General features: G+C 51.2%; 1 protein-coding gene across 2 annotated transcripts in view; it reads right to left on the bottom strand.

The window, feature by feature from the left end:
• The window catches only part of CRTAC1 (cartilage acidic protein 1), a 151,888-nt gene that overhangs the window by 4,622 nt on the left and 130,759 nt on the right, over positions 1-16,507 (bottom strand). For both annotated transcript variants that reach the window (XM_018041584.1, XM_018041583.1), the window contains exons 9-12: positions 14,409-14,491; positions 13,470-13,570; positions 12,721-12,889; positions 436-581 (exon numbers count right to left, since the gene is read on the bottom strand). In XM_018041584.1, the coding sequence (XP_017897073.1) occupies positions 436-581; positions 12,721-12,889; positions 13,470-13,570; positions 14,409-14,491 (499 nt within the window). The remainder of the gene's footprint in view (positions 1-435; positions 582-12,720; positions 12,890-13,469; positions 13,571-14,408; positions 14,492-16,507) is intronic.

Below are 16,507 nucleotides of genomic sequence, written 5' to 3'. Positions count from 1 at the left end.
TGATCCTCTCTGGACAGGGGCCCAGAGCTCTTCCTAGGAGACTGCAGAGGCAACAGGAGGCTGTGTCAGAGCCTTGGAAAGAATCAGAGGTGAAGCAGGAGACCTGAGGCCAGTCCTTAACTCTGCTCACAAATGGCTGAGCAGTTCTGGTGGGTTCTCTTTCTTGGTCTCAGTTTACCTTCTCTGTAAAATGGGTGATAAAAATGCTTGCACTTCCAACACGCTAGGATTTCTTTGAGGGAGCAGAAGAGCTGTGGGTGTAATAGTGGTATGGAAACTACAAATGGAGGGGTCACTACAAAGCCTGCCCTTTGCTAAGAAGATTCCCATCCTTCTAGAAACAAAGTCTGCAATTCCTGGGAATCCCGCTTCAGCCCGCAGGGTTGTGGGAGGGGCCTGCTTGTTTGGCTCTAAGGTCCAGACGCCTCTCCTCACCTCCAGGCTGCCTGGGTCCTGAGGTCTGTCATCATCCCGGGGATAGGGAATCTCTAGCACCGAGTTCATCTCCGAGCTGGCCACGTTCCTGCTGGCCATCTTGCCATCTGGCCATGTCACCTCCACGCTGCTGGCTTCATCCTTCCCTGTGGGAAGAAAGGGGAAATGGTCAGCTGCAGAGGAGAGCAGGGGCTGGGGAGGGATTCTCTTCAAGGGTGTCATCATTCATTCCTTCACCTGATAAAAGCCATGAACTGAATACTGTTCTAAGTGCTGGGGAAATAGTGAACAAGGCCGACAAGATCCCGCTCCTTTAGGACAAAGCCGTCCAAGAGAACTTGCGCGGTAACGGTGATGCTTTCTAGCTATCTGTCAGCTGCGGCAGCGGCTAGCCATAGGTGTATGCTGAGCTCTGGTGTGGCACTGGCGTGATAAGGGACTGGACTTTAAATTCTATTTAAAATAGAATTATTTAACCACTAACCTAGCGGCTACCATCCCAGACAGCGCAGTTCTAGAACTCACATTCTAGTGGCTAGGCCAATGGGCAGGAGGCTGTTTTGGGGAAGAGGGTTAAACCCGGTGGTAAACGGGTGGACTTTGGAGTCCTGGGTTCAGATCTTGGCTGTACCATTTACCTAGCATGTTGGGAAAGAAAGAGTGGGGTTGGGGCATCTGGGAGACCTGGGGACAACGATCAGCTTTACAGCAGATTTGCTTTTTAATATTGGGTGTATTCCACTGATCTGTATCTATACTGATAGTTAAAGTCTGCAAGGGGCCGTCACTGGGAAAGTCCCTGTTTTCAGGGAGCTTCCACTCTAGTGGGGATTGACAGGCATACAGATGAACCAATAAACAATGCCAGATATTGACAAGCTCTGTGACGAGAACAAAAATAGGGTGATGAGATAAAGAGGAAGTAAGAGTTACTGGGGGCCTTTTCTAGTCAAGGTGATGAGGGACAGGTTCTTGGGGATAAGGTGTTTGAGTTGAGCTCCATATAGAAGCTGAGGTGACAAAGGGTACCGGAGAAAGACCAATCTGAGAAGCAACAGTGAGAACTGGACATGGAACAGCTGACTGGTTAAAAATTGGGAAAGGAGTATCACAATGCTGTATCTTGTCACCCTGCTTATCTAACTTATATGCAGAGTACCTCATATGAAATGCTGGGCTGGATGAAGCGCAAGCTGGAATCAAGATTGCCAGGAGAAATGTCAATAATCTCAAATATGCAGGTGATGTCACTCTAATGGCAGAAAGTGAAGAGGAACTAAAGAGTCTCTTGATGAGGGTAAAAGAGGAGAGTGAAAAAGCTGGCTTATAACCCAACATTCAGAAAACTAAGGTCATGGCATCCAGACCCATCACTTCATGGCAAATAGCAGGGGAAAAAGCGGAAGCAGTGACAGATTTTCTCTTTTTGGACTCCAAAGTCACTGCGGACAGTGACTGCAGCCATGAAATTAAAAGACACTTGCTCCTTGGGAAAAAAGCTATGACAAACTTAGAGAGTGTATTAAAAAGCAGAGACAGCACTCTGCAGACAAAGGTCTACGTAGTAAAAGCTATGTTTTTTCCAGTAGTCATGTCTGGATGTGACAGCTGGACCATAAAGAATGCTGAGCACTGAAGAATTGATGCTTTCGAATTGTGGTGCTGGAGAAGACTCTTGAGAGTCCCTTGGACTGCAAGGAGATCAAACCAGTCACTTCTAAAGGAAATCAGTCCTGAATATTCACTGGAAGGACTGATGCTGAAGCTGAAGCTCCAATCCTTTGGCCACCTGATATGAAGAGCCAACTCATTGAGAAAAGACTCTGATGCTGGGAAAGACTGAAGGCAGGAGGAGAAGAGGGGGGCAGAGGATGAGATGGATAGATAGCATTGATTCAATGGACATGAATTTGAGCCAACTCCAGAAGATAGTGAAGGACAGGGGAGCCTTCTTGTGCTGCAGTCCATGGGGTCACAAAGAATCAGACACAGCTTAGCAACTGAACAACAACAACCAAGCTGAAATGTTTACAGAAAATAATGGTGGTGAAACTCAGGGAATGTTCATTGTGAATCCATCTGCACACATCCTTAAAGCAATGTGTTACATCACTGGCAGAAAGCAGGTTGGAAAGATTTATCAGGTGTTTAGGCGTCGTCACCGCCGGCCCCGGCTTCCTGCTTAAAGCAACAGGCCTGTCACTGAGACAAGGTCAGGCTAATGGTGATGGATTGGGGTGGAGAAGAGCGGGAGCTGGGCCTCACCTGCTGGGAGAAGCCTTTCTCCAGTCGGTCACTGGGAAAGAGGGCAGCGCTCAGTACAGGTGGGAGGGATGCTGCAGCCCCCTCATTGCCCCCCATCAGGGCTGACTAGACAAGGGCTTGGTGCTCAGGGCTCCACAAATTTGCACACTCCCCCAAGTATCAATCAAGGCCTGAGAAAAAAGTCACCCACACGTGCGTGCTACTTTCTCTTCAATGCGTAGAGACTGTCACAAAGCAAGTGAAACTGAAAAGTGCTGTGGAATTTATATCAGCTTTTGTTCATTACTGTCCACCAATGGATTTTTACAATGATTGCTGCAGTGGGGGCGGAGGGTGGTCTGTGAAACATTTTTGTGTATGAACGGGGTTCCCGTATTTTACAAAAGGGAGCAGGGGGAGAAGGGGGTTATGAAAAATGTTTTCTGGCTTAATAGAGCCGACCTCGGAACCAGTAAGCCATGGGCCTGGAAGGGGAGAGTCTCCATGGGGAGAGAAGCTGCACGCCTAGACTTTGGGGGAATCAGTGTACAGATTTCGGTATTGCAATCTACTGCTATCTCTGTGAGGTTCCCCTGGGGTCGGAGCTAAGGCAGCACGGTGTGGAAGGAGCCCACTGCAGCTTTCGCCCCGAGTTCCTGTGCGTCAGTCTGCATTTTCCAGAGAAAGGTGCATCTTGAGAGCCACACTGTCCACTTTCTGAGCCTCCCTGGGCTTGCTTCTCTTCTGCTCCCTCCAGCCCAAGGCCTCCAGAGAAGTCTCTCCTCTGATCATCATGAATTAATAAGGGTAGGGACCAGCCACCACCCTCCAGAAGTGTCAAAGGTAAGCAGCCCTTGCCCCTGTGCCTGCAATGGGGCAGCAGCACCAGAGAGAGGTCCCCCGAGCAGAGACCCCCACATGACCCAGAGACCCCCCAGACAGGATGCAGCTTCTCTCCCCATAGAGATTCTCCCCTTCCAGGCTGGGGTTTACTGGTTCTGGGATTGGCTCTATTAAGCCAGAAAACATTTCTCATAACCCCTTCCTTCCCTGTTCCCTCCTACCACAATTTATTTTGGGGAAGGGGGTGAAAATAGGATTGGGGGTGTGAATCGCCCACTGTTTTTCTGTTTGGAAGTAGTCTCTTGAGGTTCAAGAGATTTGGCATGTTTAGGGTGTTCAGCGCCCAAACGAAGTGGCAGATGTAAAAAGTAAACATTTTCTATTAAAAAAAAAAGGAGACAAAGAAGAACAAATGTTTCTCGCCTAAGCCAACAGAGCAGCTACACAAATACATTTTCCAGCCTGACAGAAGTGCCGCAAATAACTCAAGAGCTGCCGAATATTCATAGACAATCACAAATTTACATCCTGCATCTGAATCCTGCTTCCTCTCTTCCTCCAGACCCAGGGATCAGCAGGACTAGGATAGAAGTCAGCCATAGGGAGGGCACCTCTCAGGAGGACTCCTTCCTTTGTTACTGATTATTTGGGGGCCTCAGTTTCCTCATCTGCAAGATGGGAGCTCTAGCCTATCCAGGAAGGACAGCCTTTCCTTGGATGGGAGCGTTGCCCCAGCCAATTTTGACCTTCAGCATCCCCATCATCTCTTAGACATGGGGGGCACCCTGCAGTTCCCAAAGGGCTTCCCCTTGTTGCCAGTAATACTGCAGAGTATGCCCTCCAAACTGCCCACAGAGATTCTCAGTGTCAGGGCACTGGATCCTCATGGCAGCCCCCGAGAAAATACCAGTTTAATAATTTCCATCTTACAGTCGAAGGGGATGAGACTCAGAGAGGTGAAGGGAATTGCTCACAGCTACTCAGAGAGAGAATGTCTGATCCTGAAGCCCACACTGCTTACCCCTTGTTCTATTGCCCACCCCACCCCCATGACCAAACCACCATGGACCAAGCATCATGCAGGGAGCTGGGATTCAGCAGGAAGCAGACAGACCTAGGACCCATCCTGGAGGAGCTGAGCCCTGTGGGGGCAATGAACACAGTGATCATGTTCAAATAAACTGGGAAAGTGCACATACAGTACCGGTGCCACTTGGTGAGCGAGGCGGTGTTAAAAGTCATTTCGTTGGAGGATGCAGGAGGAATAGGAGCTTGGGAGGCACAGAAGGGAAGGGAAGGACGTTCCAGGCAGAGGGTACAGCTCAGGCAAAGGTATAGAGATGTGAAAAGGACATGCGTGGTGAAGATCAAGGAGCAGGTCAAAGGGGGCGAAGCAGGGTGTGAGCCTGTGCGTTAAGTGGGGTCGGTGGGAGAGGAGATGGGGAGGGACTGGGAACTCTTGAAGGTGTGACTGATTGAAGCTTCTCAACTACTCCACGAGGGAGAATTTATACCCACTCCCCTGATGTAGACACAGGCTTGGCAAGGTGCAGGGAACTGCAGGTGTTTGAGTTCGGACTGGAACCCAGTCTCCTGCCCCCAGGCTGGGCCGTTCCCTTTGCCCCAGAAATTTCAAGTCTTCCCGCAGCTGCACAAGCCAGGGGGCCCGGCCAGCAGACACCACACAAGGGCAGCCTTTGAGTTGGCCAGACTGCCGGGCCTGTGTCTGGGAGCAGAGGAGACCCCATTGGGAGCAGCAGGGGGTCGCCTCCTGCAGCTTTTAAAGGACAAAGGCTAAAGAGGCACAGAGAATTGCGCTTTTCAGAAGAATCACAAGCAAAACAGATGGTGGGAATACAGTTGGTGGAATATTTTTGCACTTTATTAAAGCGATTTTTATGTGGGCCACTGAATTTTCCTTTCCTAAAAGAGCACCAGCCGGCTGGAAGGCAGCTCTGAGTCACTTGCGAACAATCAGCCGAAGGATGGAGGGGTGTGTGTGTAGGGGATGGGGGTGCCATCAAAGCCTGGGGTGGGTTGGCCCGGGGGCGAGCCCAAGTGGGAGGCTGGTGGAGAAAGGAGATTACTGGCTTTTGTTTTCATGTATTGGCTTTGGTAGAGCTGCCTTAGCTCTCTGCTAACTCAGAACCAGAGAGCCTGGGTGTGGGCTACACGGATTGGGTGTGGGCTACACGGATTGGGTGTGGGCTACACGGAATGGGTGTGGGCTACATGGGATGGGTAAGCCGGGGTTGAGATGTTGGGGTTCAGAGCAACCCGAGTCCAGCAGGGCACTCAACAGGGGCTGTGAGCAGAAAGGCTTGTTTATGAGGTTGGCTGGCCGTCTGCACTGGGAGGAGCAGGGGAAGGGCAGGACATGGTGGAAGGAGGCCAAGGGGCTCCCTGAGCAGGGGTGCGTGGGATGGTTTTACAGGATGAAGCTAAGAGCGCTCTGCACAACAGAGTGGCCCGCTGAGAGCCCCCTGCCCCTTGAAGCATGAAACGCAGCAAGGTCCCTGAGTTTTACTGTGTGATGTGATGCAGTCTGGACCCTTAGGCATGCACGTGAGGGTCTGAGAAGCTGAGTCCTCTAAGCACAGCTCAGTGCTGACCAAGCAAAGGCCCACAGCATGGGAAAACACTGAGAGGAGCTAGCCAGGTATGTCGGGGAGAGAAGTGCCCCAGGGAGGGGGCTGGCTGCTGAGGGGCACACGTGTGCACCCACACGTGTCCATGGACAAGCTGATCACCACACTTTGCTGCAAAGTCAGGAGGCAGGGGTGGTTTTGGAGGCAGGAAGGAACGGGGTCAGAGGGGATGAGCAGGAGCATTACGGCGGTGGAGGGGGCTCCCTGCAGCCCTCCGCCCTCCTGCACAGCCTCGGGGGCCCACACCTTCTTCCCAGTCCTGCTGACATCAGGACAGCCTTTCTGCATTCCTGTTCTGGACCTGCCCCTGCTCGCTGCAAATACCACCAAACAAACTGCTTCGGGCCGGAAATCGCCCTACTGTCCGTCAGCAGGGGACTTGCTGAATAAATTATGGATGCAGCCACACAACAAAATGCGGTGCAGCACTGAAGGAAAACAAAGGAGAATGCTCAGGCTTGGAAGAGTGTCCAGGATACACTGTTAGGAGCGAGGGGAGAAAAGCAAGTTTGGGAACGATAAGGAGAGTATGATAATTTCCGTTAAAAAAGCTTCCGAGGCATATTTATTTATAAATGTGCTCCTGTGTATTTTACATGCAATAAAATCTTATCAAAAAGTGTGGAATTGGGAAGAGGCTGTCCCAGACTACCTACTGAAATGGCTCCCTGCCTGTTCCCTTCGCATTCCTAATTCCTTTACCCTGTTCTGCATTTTTTTTTTTATAGCACTTAATGTCTCCTAACCTTTTATATATTTACCTAGTTGTTATGTTTACCAGGTATCATATGTGACTCCTCCTTCCACTGGAAGGTAAGGTCACCCACAGCAAGGATCTTCTTTCAGTTAGTGTTTGGCACATAGTAGGTGCTCAGTAAGCAGCAGCTAAATGGGTCACATAACCCTGGGGGAGGGGAGAATCTTTCCTTTTTGCTTAATATTCCACACGTAGTGGTGAGATTGTAGGTTATTTTTACTTACTTTTTTTTAATGGTGTTATATTTTCTAATTTTCCTGTAATCAATATGCATTATTCTTACAGTCAAAAAAAAACAAAACAAAACTAAGGCTTTCTAAAAAAATTGCAAATGCTGCTCTCCCTGCAGGGCTCTAGGTGCCAGTCTGGTGCCCCTGGAGAGGCTCCTGGGCTCCTCCTGGTCCTCCCTCCCCAGCAATGCCCCTCCTACTGAAAGCTGAGCGTGGCTGTGGCTGTCCCCACTCTGCGACCCCCTCCATTCTGCCCACCCTCTCTGCGGGGCTCTGGGAGCTCCCTTTTCAGGAGCTGCGTGTTGAAGATCAAGGAGCAGGTCTTGTGGTGTTGGAGAATGAGGCCTGCACTGCCCTGCCTCCCTTTTCAGACTCTGCTCCCACCAGACCCTTCCCGTCCTCTGGACGTCATGAACACGCTCACGTTTGGCCTTTGTTCAAGCCAGGCCACCCCTGGATGCCCCGCTTTGGCCCCCATCCACGCCTTACAAATTCCTACCATTGTTCTAGACCTAGTTCGAGGCCCACTTCCTTGCTCGGAGCAGAGTGGGTTTCTCCTGTCTCAGTCCTCTCACAGCCTCTGGGCCAGTGTGACGGAGCACCCAAAACTGCTTGCGACCAGATTGCCTGTGTCCATCAGCCTCTCTCACGGGACTGCAAGCCTGGAGGGCAGGCAGCGTTTCCTTGTTTTGTCTGTCTCTTGGCCACATCTCTTGGGCTCTCCCGCACCCCGTTTCTGCCTCCTCACTCCTCTCTTTCCGCAATCCTCCCTTCCCATCTGGCTTTCCCACTGGCTCCCTCGCCTCTGCCCCACTGCTGGCCCCTCCACCAGTCAGGAAGGCCTGCGCTGTGCTGGATCCATGAAGATCCTTCTGGAAGTGGGGGTCTTGAAGCTGCAGGGGTGGGGCCTCCTGCCCCTCGCTGTGTCCCTGGCTGTTGGCCCTGCTGCCTGCTGAGCAGCCTTAGGGAGTCTCACTGCCAGGCCCGTGGCTGACCCGCTGGGGCCGGTCTCCAAGTGTAGTCTTCCCTCTCCGCCTCTCTGGGAGTGGATCCATTGGCGGGGAGGCTGCAGGGGGCCTGTGGAGCAGTCTGAACCAGAGTTCAGACCAAGAACAAACCCCATGGTGATGCAGAAAAGCAAGGATTGGCAGTCTGGGCTGTCAGGGAGTCCTGAGCAGGAGCAGCCTCCATAACCCTGAGCTGTGGAGGCAGACAGTTGGGAAGAGTCATGGAGGCTTTGGGCCCCTGTGATACCATCAAATGATCTTGCCAAGGCTTCCCAGCTGAAGAAGCAGGTCCATTCTGGCAGGGACAGACACTGGCCAGAGAAGAGGCCCAATAAGACCCATAAGACATACCTCAAAATAGCAGAGGCAGCTCAAGGGGAGAGGGGAAGGAGAACCCAGCCGCAGTCCTGGCCTCAACATTGATTTGCTTTGTGAGCCTCAATTTCTTTATCTGTACAATGGGGTGTGGGTTGATAGCCAAGCCAGATATCTGGATAAACATCCCACCTGTCAGACCACGGCTGTCACCGTGGTATGGATGGGCTCACTTGGGTCATCTGGTAACTGAGGGGTCACGGATGTCCCGTGAGAAAGGGGCAGAGCAGGACCCTGGCTGGCTGCGCACAGAACAGCTATGGGAGTCTGGCAGTCAAGTCATGGTGGTTAAGACCCCAGACTGTGGTGTTCAAGGAGATGGGGTCCCAGTCCAGTCCTCCCTATCTTCTGGAGGTGTGACTTAATCTCAGTCTCAGTTGCTGGACCTGTAAAATGGGGTTATGATTCTTAGTTCATCCTGCTGTGGTGAGACTGGAATAAGGTATCTTAGGTAAAGCATTTAGACCAGTGTCAGGCATACACTAAGCACTTGATTAATGGTGACTACTACTATATTGTAAGAGAGGACTATGTATTTAAAAGTCATCCTAGGACTTCCCTGGTGGTCCAGTGGCTGAAACTCTGTGTTCTGTGTAGGGAGACCAGGTTCGATCCCTGGTTGGGGAACAAGCCTGCATGTAGCAACTAAGACCTGACGCAGCCAAATAAATAAATAGATACATATTTAAAAATAAAATAAAATAAAATAAAAGTCATCTGTGCCATTAGGGCCAGCAAAGTAAATGGCTGCCTTAAAAGTAATCGACTTCCACCTTCGGGTTGACCCACCCAGGGTGAAATAGCCTGAGAAAATGCTCATATAACCAGGCCCTGGGTCCCCTAAATATTTATGCCTCTTTTTCAGATGACATAAATATTATGTGTTGCCTATAAAAATTGGAAAACACATACACACATACACAAAACATGAAAGTGAACTGAAGTGTTAGTCACTCAGCCGTGTCCAACTCTTTACAACCCCATAGGTTGTAGACTGCCAGGCTCCTCTGTCCATGGAATTCTCCATGCAACAATATGGAGTGGATAGCCATTCCCTTCTCCAGGGGATCTTCCTGACCCAGGAACTGAATCCGAGCCTCCTGTATTGCAGGCAGATTCCTTACCGTCTGAGCCCCCAGGGAAGCCCAAACTACTGAAGACAAAGTATGGAAGAAAATAAAAATCACCTGCCCAGTTAGGTCTGGATTTGAATCTCGGCTCTGCCATTTATGTGACTGGGGAATGTTTAATGGTTCTGATCCTCAGGTTTCCCATTTGTAAAATGGGGATAAGTCATGTGCATATCAAAGGGTAATCATGAGGATGATGTGAAATAATAAGAGTAAAATGTCACCACACCTAGAACAAGAAAGAATTACCATATGGATCCAGCCACTCAAGGAGAACCACTGTTCACACTTTCTGCATTTTCTTTAGTTTTTTCTATGCCCGTATGACGTATGTATAATATTAACATACACATATATATTTGTTAATTTGAGACCGTATTGCCTATTCTTTTTATGTTAATATCATGAGGTGCTCACATAAGGGGGAGGGTATCTGATTTTGAACCATTTGACTCAGATGGTTTCCTTTCTTTTTTTTTTTTTTTAATACTTATTTTATTTTCCATTTTTGTCCATGTCGCATGGCATGTGGGATCTTAGTTCCTCAGCCAGGGATTGAGCCTGCACCTCCTGCAGGGGAGCCACGGACTCTTAACTCTGGACTGCCAAGGGACGTTCCTGAAATGTTTTCTTAATCGTTGTGTTTTAGCAAAGACACTGTTGCCTGCATGCCCCACCCCGTAGTGTTTCTCGGTACTTTTTCCGTTATTGTGCTTCCTCCCCAAGAAGACCTTTTATGACTTTCCCCCCCCCAATTCCCTTCCCTAGTGCATTTCTTTAAAAATGCTTTGTTTTGAAAGAATTATTGATTCACACGAAGTTGTACAAGATAGTACAGAGTGGTTCTGTATGCCTTTCATTCAGTTGCCCCCATATACTTAATGTTACACATACCTTATGTAACTATAATACAACATCAAAACCAGAAAGTTGACATTGGCACGATGTGTGTGTATAAGTTCTTTGTTTGTTTTTATCACCTGTTGAATTGTGCAGCTCCCACCACGATCAAAACACAGAACGTCTCCATCACCATGAAGACCTCCTTGGGGTTCTCCCTTTAAAGTCATACCCACCCCTCCCCTTTTCACCATTTCTAACCCCCAGCAACTACTGATCTATTTTCCAAATTTTGTCACTTTGAGAATATTATATAAATGGAATCAATAGCATGTGACTTTCGAGACTGACTTCACCACCCCCCCACCCCCCGCCACTCATCATGATACACACAAGAGCTATCCAAATTGCTGCACGTATCAATGGTTCATTCCTTTTTATTGCTGAGTAAGCTTCCCTAGTGGCTTAGCTGGTAAAGAATCCACCTGCAATATGGGAGACCTGGGTTTGATCCCTGGGTTGGGAAGATCCCCTGGAGAAGGGAGTGGCTACCACTGCACTATTCTGGCCTGGAGAATTCCATGGACTGTAAAGCCCATGGGGACATGATTGAGTGACTTTCACTTTTCAATATTCCATGGTGTGAATGGATGGCAGCTTGTTGACCCATTAACCCATTGATGGACGTTGAGGCTGTTTCCAGTTTGGGCTATTAGAGACAAAGCCACTATGAACAATCAGGCATAGATTTTTATGCGGACATAAGTTTTCATTTACCTGGGATAAATGCCCAGCAGTGCAATTGCTGGGTCTTATAGACTGAGTGGCTTTCATAGTAGTTGTACAGTATAGTTTTTTTTTTTTTTGTCTTAAAAGAAATGCCAAACTATTTTCCAGAGTAGATGTACCAGCAATGAATGAGAGATCCAGCTTCTCCACATCCTTGCCAGTATTTGGCCTTGTAACTTTTGTTACTTTAGCTATACTAATTGATGCTTTTGAACTGTGGTGTTGGAGAAGACTCTTGAGAGTCCCTTGGACTGCAAGGAGATCCAACCAGTCCATTCTGAAGGAGATCAGCCCTGGGATTTCTTTGGAAGGAATGACGCTAAAGCTGAAGCTCCAGTACTTTGGCCACCTTATGTGAAGAGTTGACTCATTGGAAAAGACTCTGATGCTGGGAGGGATTAGGGGCAGGAGGAGAAGGGGACGACAGAGGATGGGATGGCTGGATGGCATCACTGACTCGATGGACGTGAGTCTGAGTGAACTCCGGGAGTTGGTGATGGACAGGGAGGCCTGGCGTGTTGCGATTCATGGGATCGCAAAGAGTTGGACATGACTGAGCGACTGAATTGAACTGAACTGAATAGATGTATAGTGATATTTTATTAATACCACAGGTATACTGCGTATCTGTTTATGTTATATATATATGTATACACACAGATATACTAGACATATTTGTACACACATACATGTGTGAGTGCTCAGTGGTTCAGTTGTATCTGACTCTTTGTGACCCCATGGACTGTAGCCCGCCAGGCTCTTCTGTCCATGGGATTCTCCAGGCAAGAATACTGGAGTGGGTTGCCATTTCCTTCTTCAGGGGATCTTTCTGACCCAGGGATTGAACCCATGTCTCCTGTGTCTCTTGCACTAGCAGGCAGATTCCTTACCACTGAGCCACCTGGGGATCCCACACATACATATATATACATACATAAAAGAGTAGAGGTTTTTTCAATCCCCCTCTCCCAGTCAAGAACCTATTTTTACCTTCTTGGGGATGGCATCACCGCCATGCTTCTCCCAAGCCTTCTAGCTAAGAGGAGGCACCCAGGGTTTGCTGAGACACTTTAATTACTGAACCAATACCCAGGCATCTGGGGAAGCAGCTGGTGTGGACAGGTTTGGTGTAGCCATTGTTTGAAGAACAAGGCCATAGCCTTGAACAAATGGAGAATTAAATACTCTGACCCCAAGGTCAACTGCTTTGTCAGAGGCACGGGGATGGGGACCCCAGCAAGAAGTGGGGCATAAAGAACCTCCCTTCTGAGTTCAGGTTCATCTCAAAGCAGGGCTCCCTCCAGTAGCTGGTGGTACCTGGAAGATGCTCAGGCTGTGAGCCCTGCATTTCAGTGGGCTCTGCAGAGGCCTGCATCCCACTGCCCTGACAAGAGCCCCCGCTACCCCTGAGCCCTGACTCACCTAAGCCAAAGTGAGCCACGGGCTCCATCTCGCACAGGTAGCCTGAGCCCCCGTCGATGATCCTCAGGTGTGCCCCGCTCTTCTTGGTGTAGAGCACGACCTTGGCACCCCTGGCGAAGGCCCCAAACCGGGTTCGTGGCACCACCCTCAGCCAGTTGTTGCTGAAGCCCTGTAGCGGGGGAGGAGCACAGGTCTGGGCATCAGCTGGGTGGATGGAAGGATCAGAGGAGAAAGAGGGGGAGAAGAGAAGGGGCAGAGGAAAGAGAGGAGGAGGGAGCCAGAAAGGGAGGGCGAGCAAGGCAGGCTGACTGATTGAAGTTTGCCAGGAGCAGCTCTGGAAAGAGCAGGGAAAGCCAATTTTGTCTTATTGTTTAGTCACTCAGTCGTGTCTGTCTCTTTGTGACTCTGTGGACTGTAGCCCGCCAGGCTCCTCTGTCCATGGGATTTCCCAGGCGAGGACACTGGAGTGGGGTGCCGTTTCCTTCTCCAGGGGATCGTCCCAAAAATAGGCTCAGGGAAAACATTTTTTGGAGACGTGCCAGTGGAAGGAGAGGGGCAGAAGACTTCTCTGAGAAGCAGCCTTCTTGGGGGCTTAGTGAGTGTCTGGGAACTCATCCGCTTCCTCCCTGGGATGTCCATTTCCTGCCACTCTAGTCAAACAAGCACCCAGGGCTCCTCTGTTCTCGTTCATCCCAGGCCCAGGGGAGCATGCCAGGCAGGGCTCTGTGGGTCCCAAGGTCCAGGCACACCTGATTCCCCCGGAAGACGGACAGCGGCTGAGCCATGGACTCTCCGTGGGACAAGATGAGGTCCAGCATCCCGTCTCCATCGAAGTCGGTCACCACGCCCCCTGCAACAGCACAGATTTCAGTCTGGCCATCGGCCAGGAGACCAACAGGAGAAGGGCTCCTAACCTGGGCCAGTCCACACCCTGAGTGTGAAGGAAAGAGCACAGCACTGGGCCATGAAGGCTGGACCATGAAGCTCCTCTCCTTCTAATATCTGCTCGTGATAGGAATTTGTGGAAATCGGGCGGAGGTCCCTTTCCTTCCCCTGGACTTTTGCAAGGAGAGTGTGGGTACAAACAACTTGGACGATGAGGGCTTCTGTCTGGTCTGTTACACACAATATAGACATGTGCACAGGTTTTTTTAATCAATCTATCACGTGTTTGCATATACTAGTCTCCTTTTCGTCCTCATTGCAACCCAGAGACATGAAGAAGGCACGTGCAGTTATCCCCATTTCATGGGTGTGGAGAACAAGACCCAGAAGATGGAGCACCTTCTCCAAGAAAATGGCAATGGCAGGGCCGGGTCTCAGGCCTCCTGATCCAGTGCTCTTTCTCTGCCACCAGACTGAATGCCAGCAGGGGTCAGACTGCAGGACCCCCAGCCTCTCCTTTAACTCCCCTCCCTGCACAGCATCAGCAGGGACACTACTGCCCACTACTGCCCACGGCTGCCAACGCCTGCGACCCCGCAGCCCCGGGGCTGGGAGAGTGGACCTTTCCCTCCTCTGCCTACAGCCTGGCACTCCCAGGCCCCTCCCCGCTCCCACCCCGGGGGTCTCAGCCTTCAGGGAGGGTGGGGACAGGACAAACCAGGCTATGGGGCTTGCTGCAGCATCCCTGCTAAGGGCAGCGCTGAGCTGGAGGAGAGCAGGCTGGAGCCCTCACGTGTCCTCACCTGTGCCCCGGCCTTCAGGCTCCAAGGCATCGCCAGGGTTGAGCTCCTCGATGAGGGGGTCGCCGTGCTCCCTGCGGATGACGCTGCAGGAGAGGAGAACGGCGGTTCAGGGATGACCACACGTGGCAAAGCCCCAGTGGGCCCTCTGGACCTGGGAGTCCACTAACTCCATTTTCTGTGCTCTGAGCACCCTGAGACCCCGCCACCTGCACACCGACAGAGCCAGTCTGCTCACAGACCCTGTGTACACCCTGGCCGTGCCTTTCTCGGGTTTTTAATTTATGTTGGTAAATATTGATTTTTCCTTCTCTAATGGATGAATTATAGACAGCCTGGGGAAGGGCAGGTGATGGATGGAGAAGGGGCAGGGACGCAGCTACCTTCAACTGACCTTCACTTTCCTTCATGTGGCCCTGGGTTTTCGAGTTCCGGATGCTACACAGGGTCCCACCCCACTCCAGTGCCACCTCCTCCACACCCTCCCTGATCGTCCAGCTAGAAGCAGTGCCTTCCTGCTCTGCCTCCGTCACTTTCCTGGCCTTTATCCCTTTCTGCCTCGGGCTGAAGCTCTGCATGAATGCATCTTATCTCCTCAGTTAGACTGAGGTCTTTGCAGGCTGGGACCATGTATTCTTCTCTGCATCTCCTGCAGCGCCTAACAGTGCCTGGTTCTCAGGAAGCTCCAAGTGCATGCCTGTGGCCTGCATGGAGGAGTTTCGGAGGCAAAAGGGAGGGAAGGGTCCCTTTGGGCGGCTGGGGATCGAGTTTGCATTCTGAATCACGGTAATATTTGCTGTAGACAAGCCCACTGTGAAAATGCTGCTCTTCTTGCACTTTGAGCTGAATGTTGATGATTCAGCCTTGAGCTTCCTCTCCAATTTTTCTCCCTCGTTAGGGTCTTGCAGCTTTGGGTGCTCTGCCCTGGCTGTGTGGAGCAGTTCTGGAGTCAGGGTCAGGGAAGAACCAGGAGGGATCTTTATCACTCTCCCCACACATTGCAGGTGGGGCTTGTTGCTCAAATCACAGGGTCACCAGAGGGCTGTGCTGTGGCCAGTGCTTTCTTTTAGGAGCAGGCCAGGGTTCCCTGAGCTGGAGCATCTGGGGGCTGGATGGCAGAGAGGGCTGGTAGAACTGCAGGGTGGGTGTAGGCTAGAGCACGTACCCTGGGACGCGTCCTCCGTCCAACACGGCAGCTGCATGGAGCACACCCGCGTGCGCAGTCTGGCCAGCGAGCAGCATGCCTGGCAGTGTCCTTGTGGGGTGTGCTGGCCTGCTGCAGCTGTGCATGCCTCAGCCTGCTAGCACCCACGGTCCCTTTGGCCATTCGTGTCCTGTAACCTCTGTCACCACTGGGCAGAGACACCCTGGGGTTCAGGTGACAGTGCATATAAGGGTTCCTGGGGGAGAAAGCCCAGAAGTTCCAGTGCAGAGCTGGGCAAACTCACCCAGATTTGGGCAACCAGGGCAGGCTTCTCAGTGGAAAGGTCAACAAAGCTGAGACCAGAACGATGTCCATGTCACTCAGAAGAGAAAGAGGGGCAGAGGGTGTGGGCAGCCTGAGTCCAGGCCTGGCCCAGCCCAGAACTGAAGGAAGCTCATGGTGTCTGGCCCTAAGGTGCAAACCGGGAAATGGAGAGTGACAAGGCTTGGACAAAGCCAGCCTATGGGATGTCAACGAGAAGGTGGTGGCGGTGGGGGCTTCTAAGGGGTTTACGAGGAAGAGGGGTGTGGCCAGAATTGCATTTTCAACAGCTTGCTCTGTGGACCTGGGCGCAGAATGGCAGCTGAGGAGCGGGAATGTGCAGGGGTGGAGCCCTGGGAACTGAGCAGCAAGGTAGGCGTGTAAGTGGTGCCACCACACACATCCCGCCTGGCCGGGAGAGTCCTCGCTCCTGCCCGCGGTCCTGCCGTTATTAACAGGGTCCCCGCACGCTTGTTTAGCACCTGGTGTGGGCGATGAGTTCCCTGGTTTCCCAGGCATCGCTGAAGGGCTTGTGGACTCAAGCACAGCAAGGTTTTGCATCTCCAGTGACTCCTACAAGGAGCCCACCACGTTCATTTCAGCCATAGGTGACAAGCCCGCTTGGTGTGGGGTAGGT

Source organism: Capra hircus, chromosome 26 (genome assembly GCF_001704415.2).
Source record: "Capra hircus breed San Clemente chromosome 26, ASM170441v1, whole genome shotgun sequence".
Taxonomy (NCBI): domain Eukaryota; kingdom Metazoa; phylum Chordata; class Mammalia; order Artiodactyla; family Bovidae; genus Capra; species Capra hircus.
This window is presented reverse-complemented; position numbering and strand designations above follow the sequence as displayed.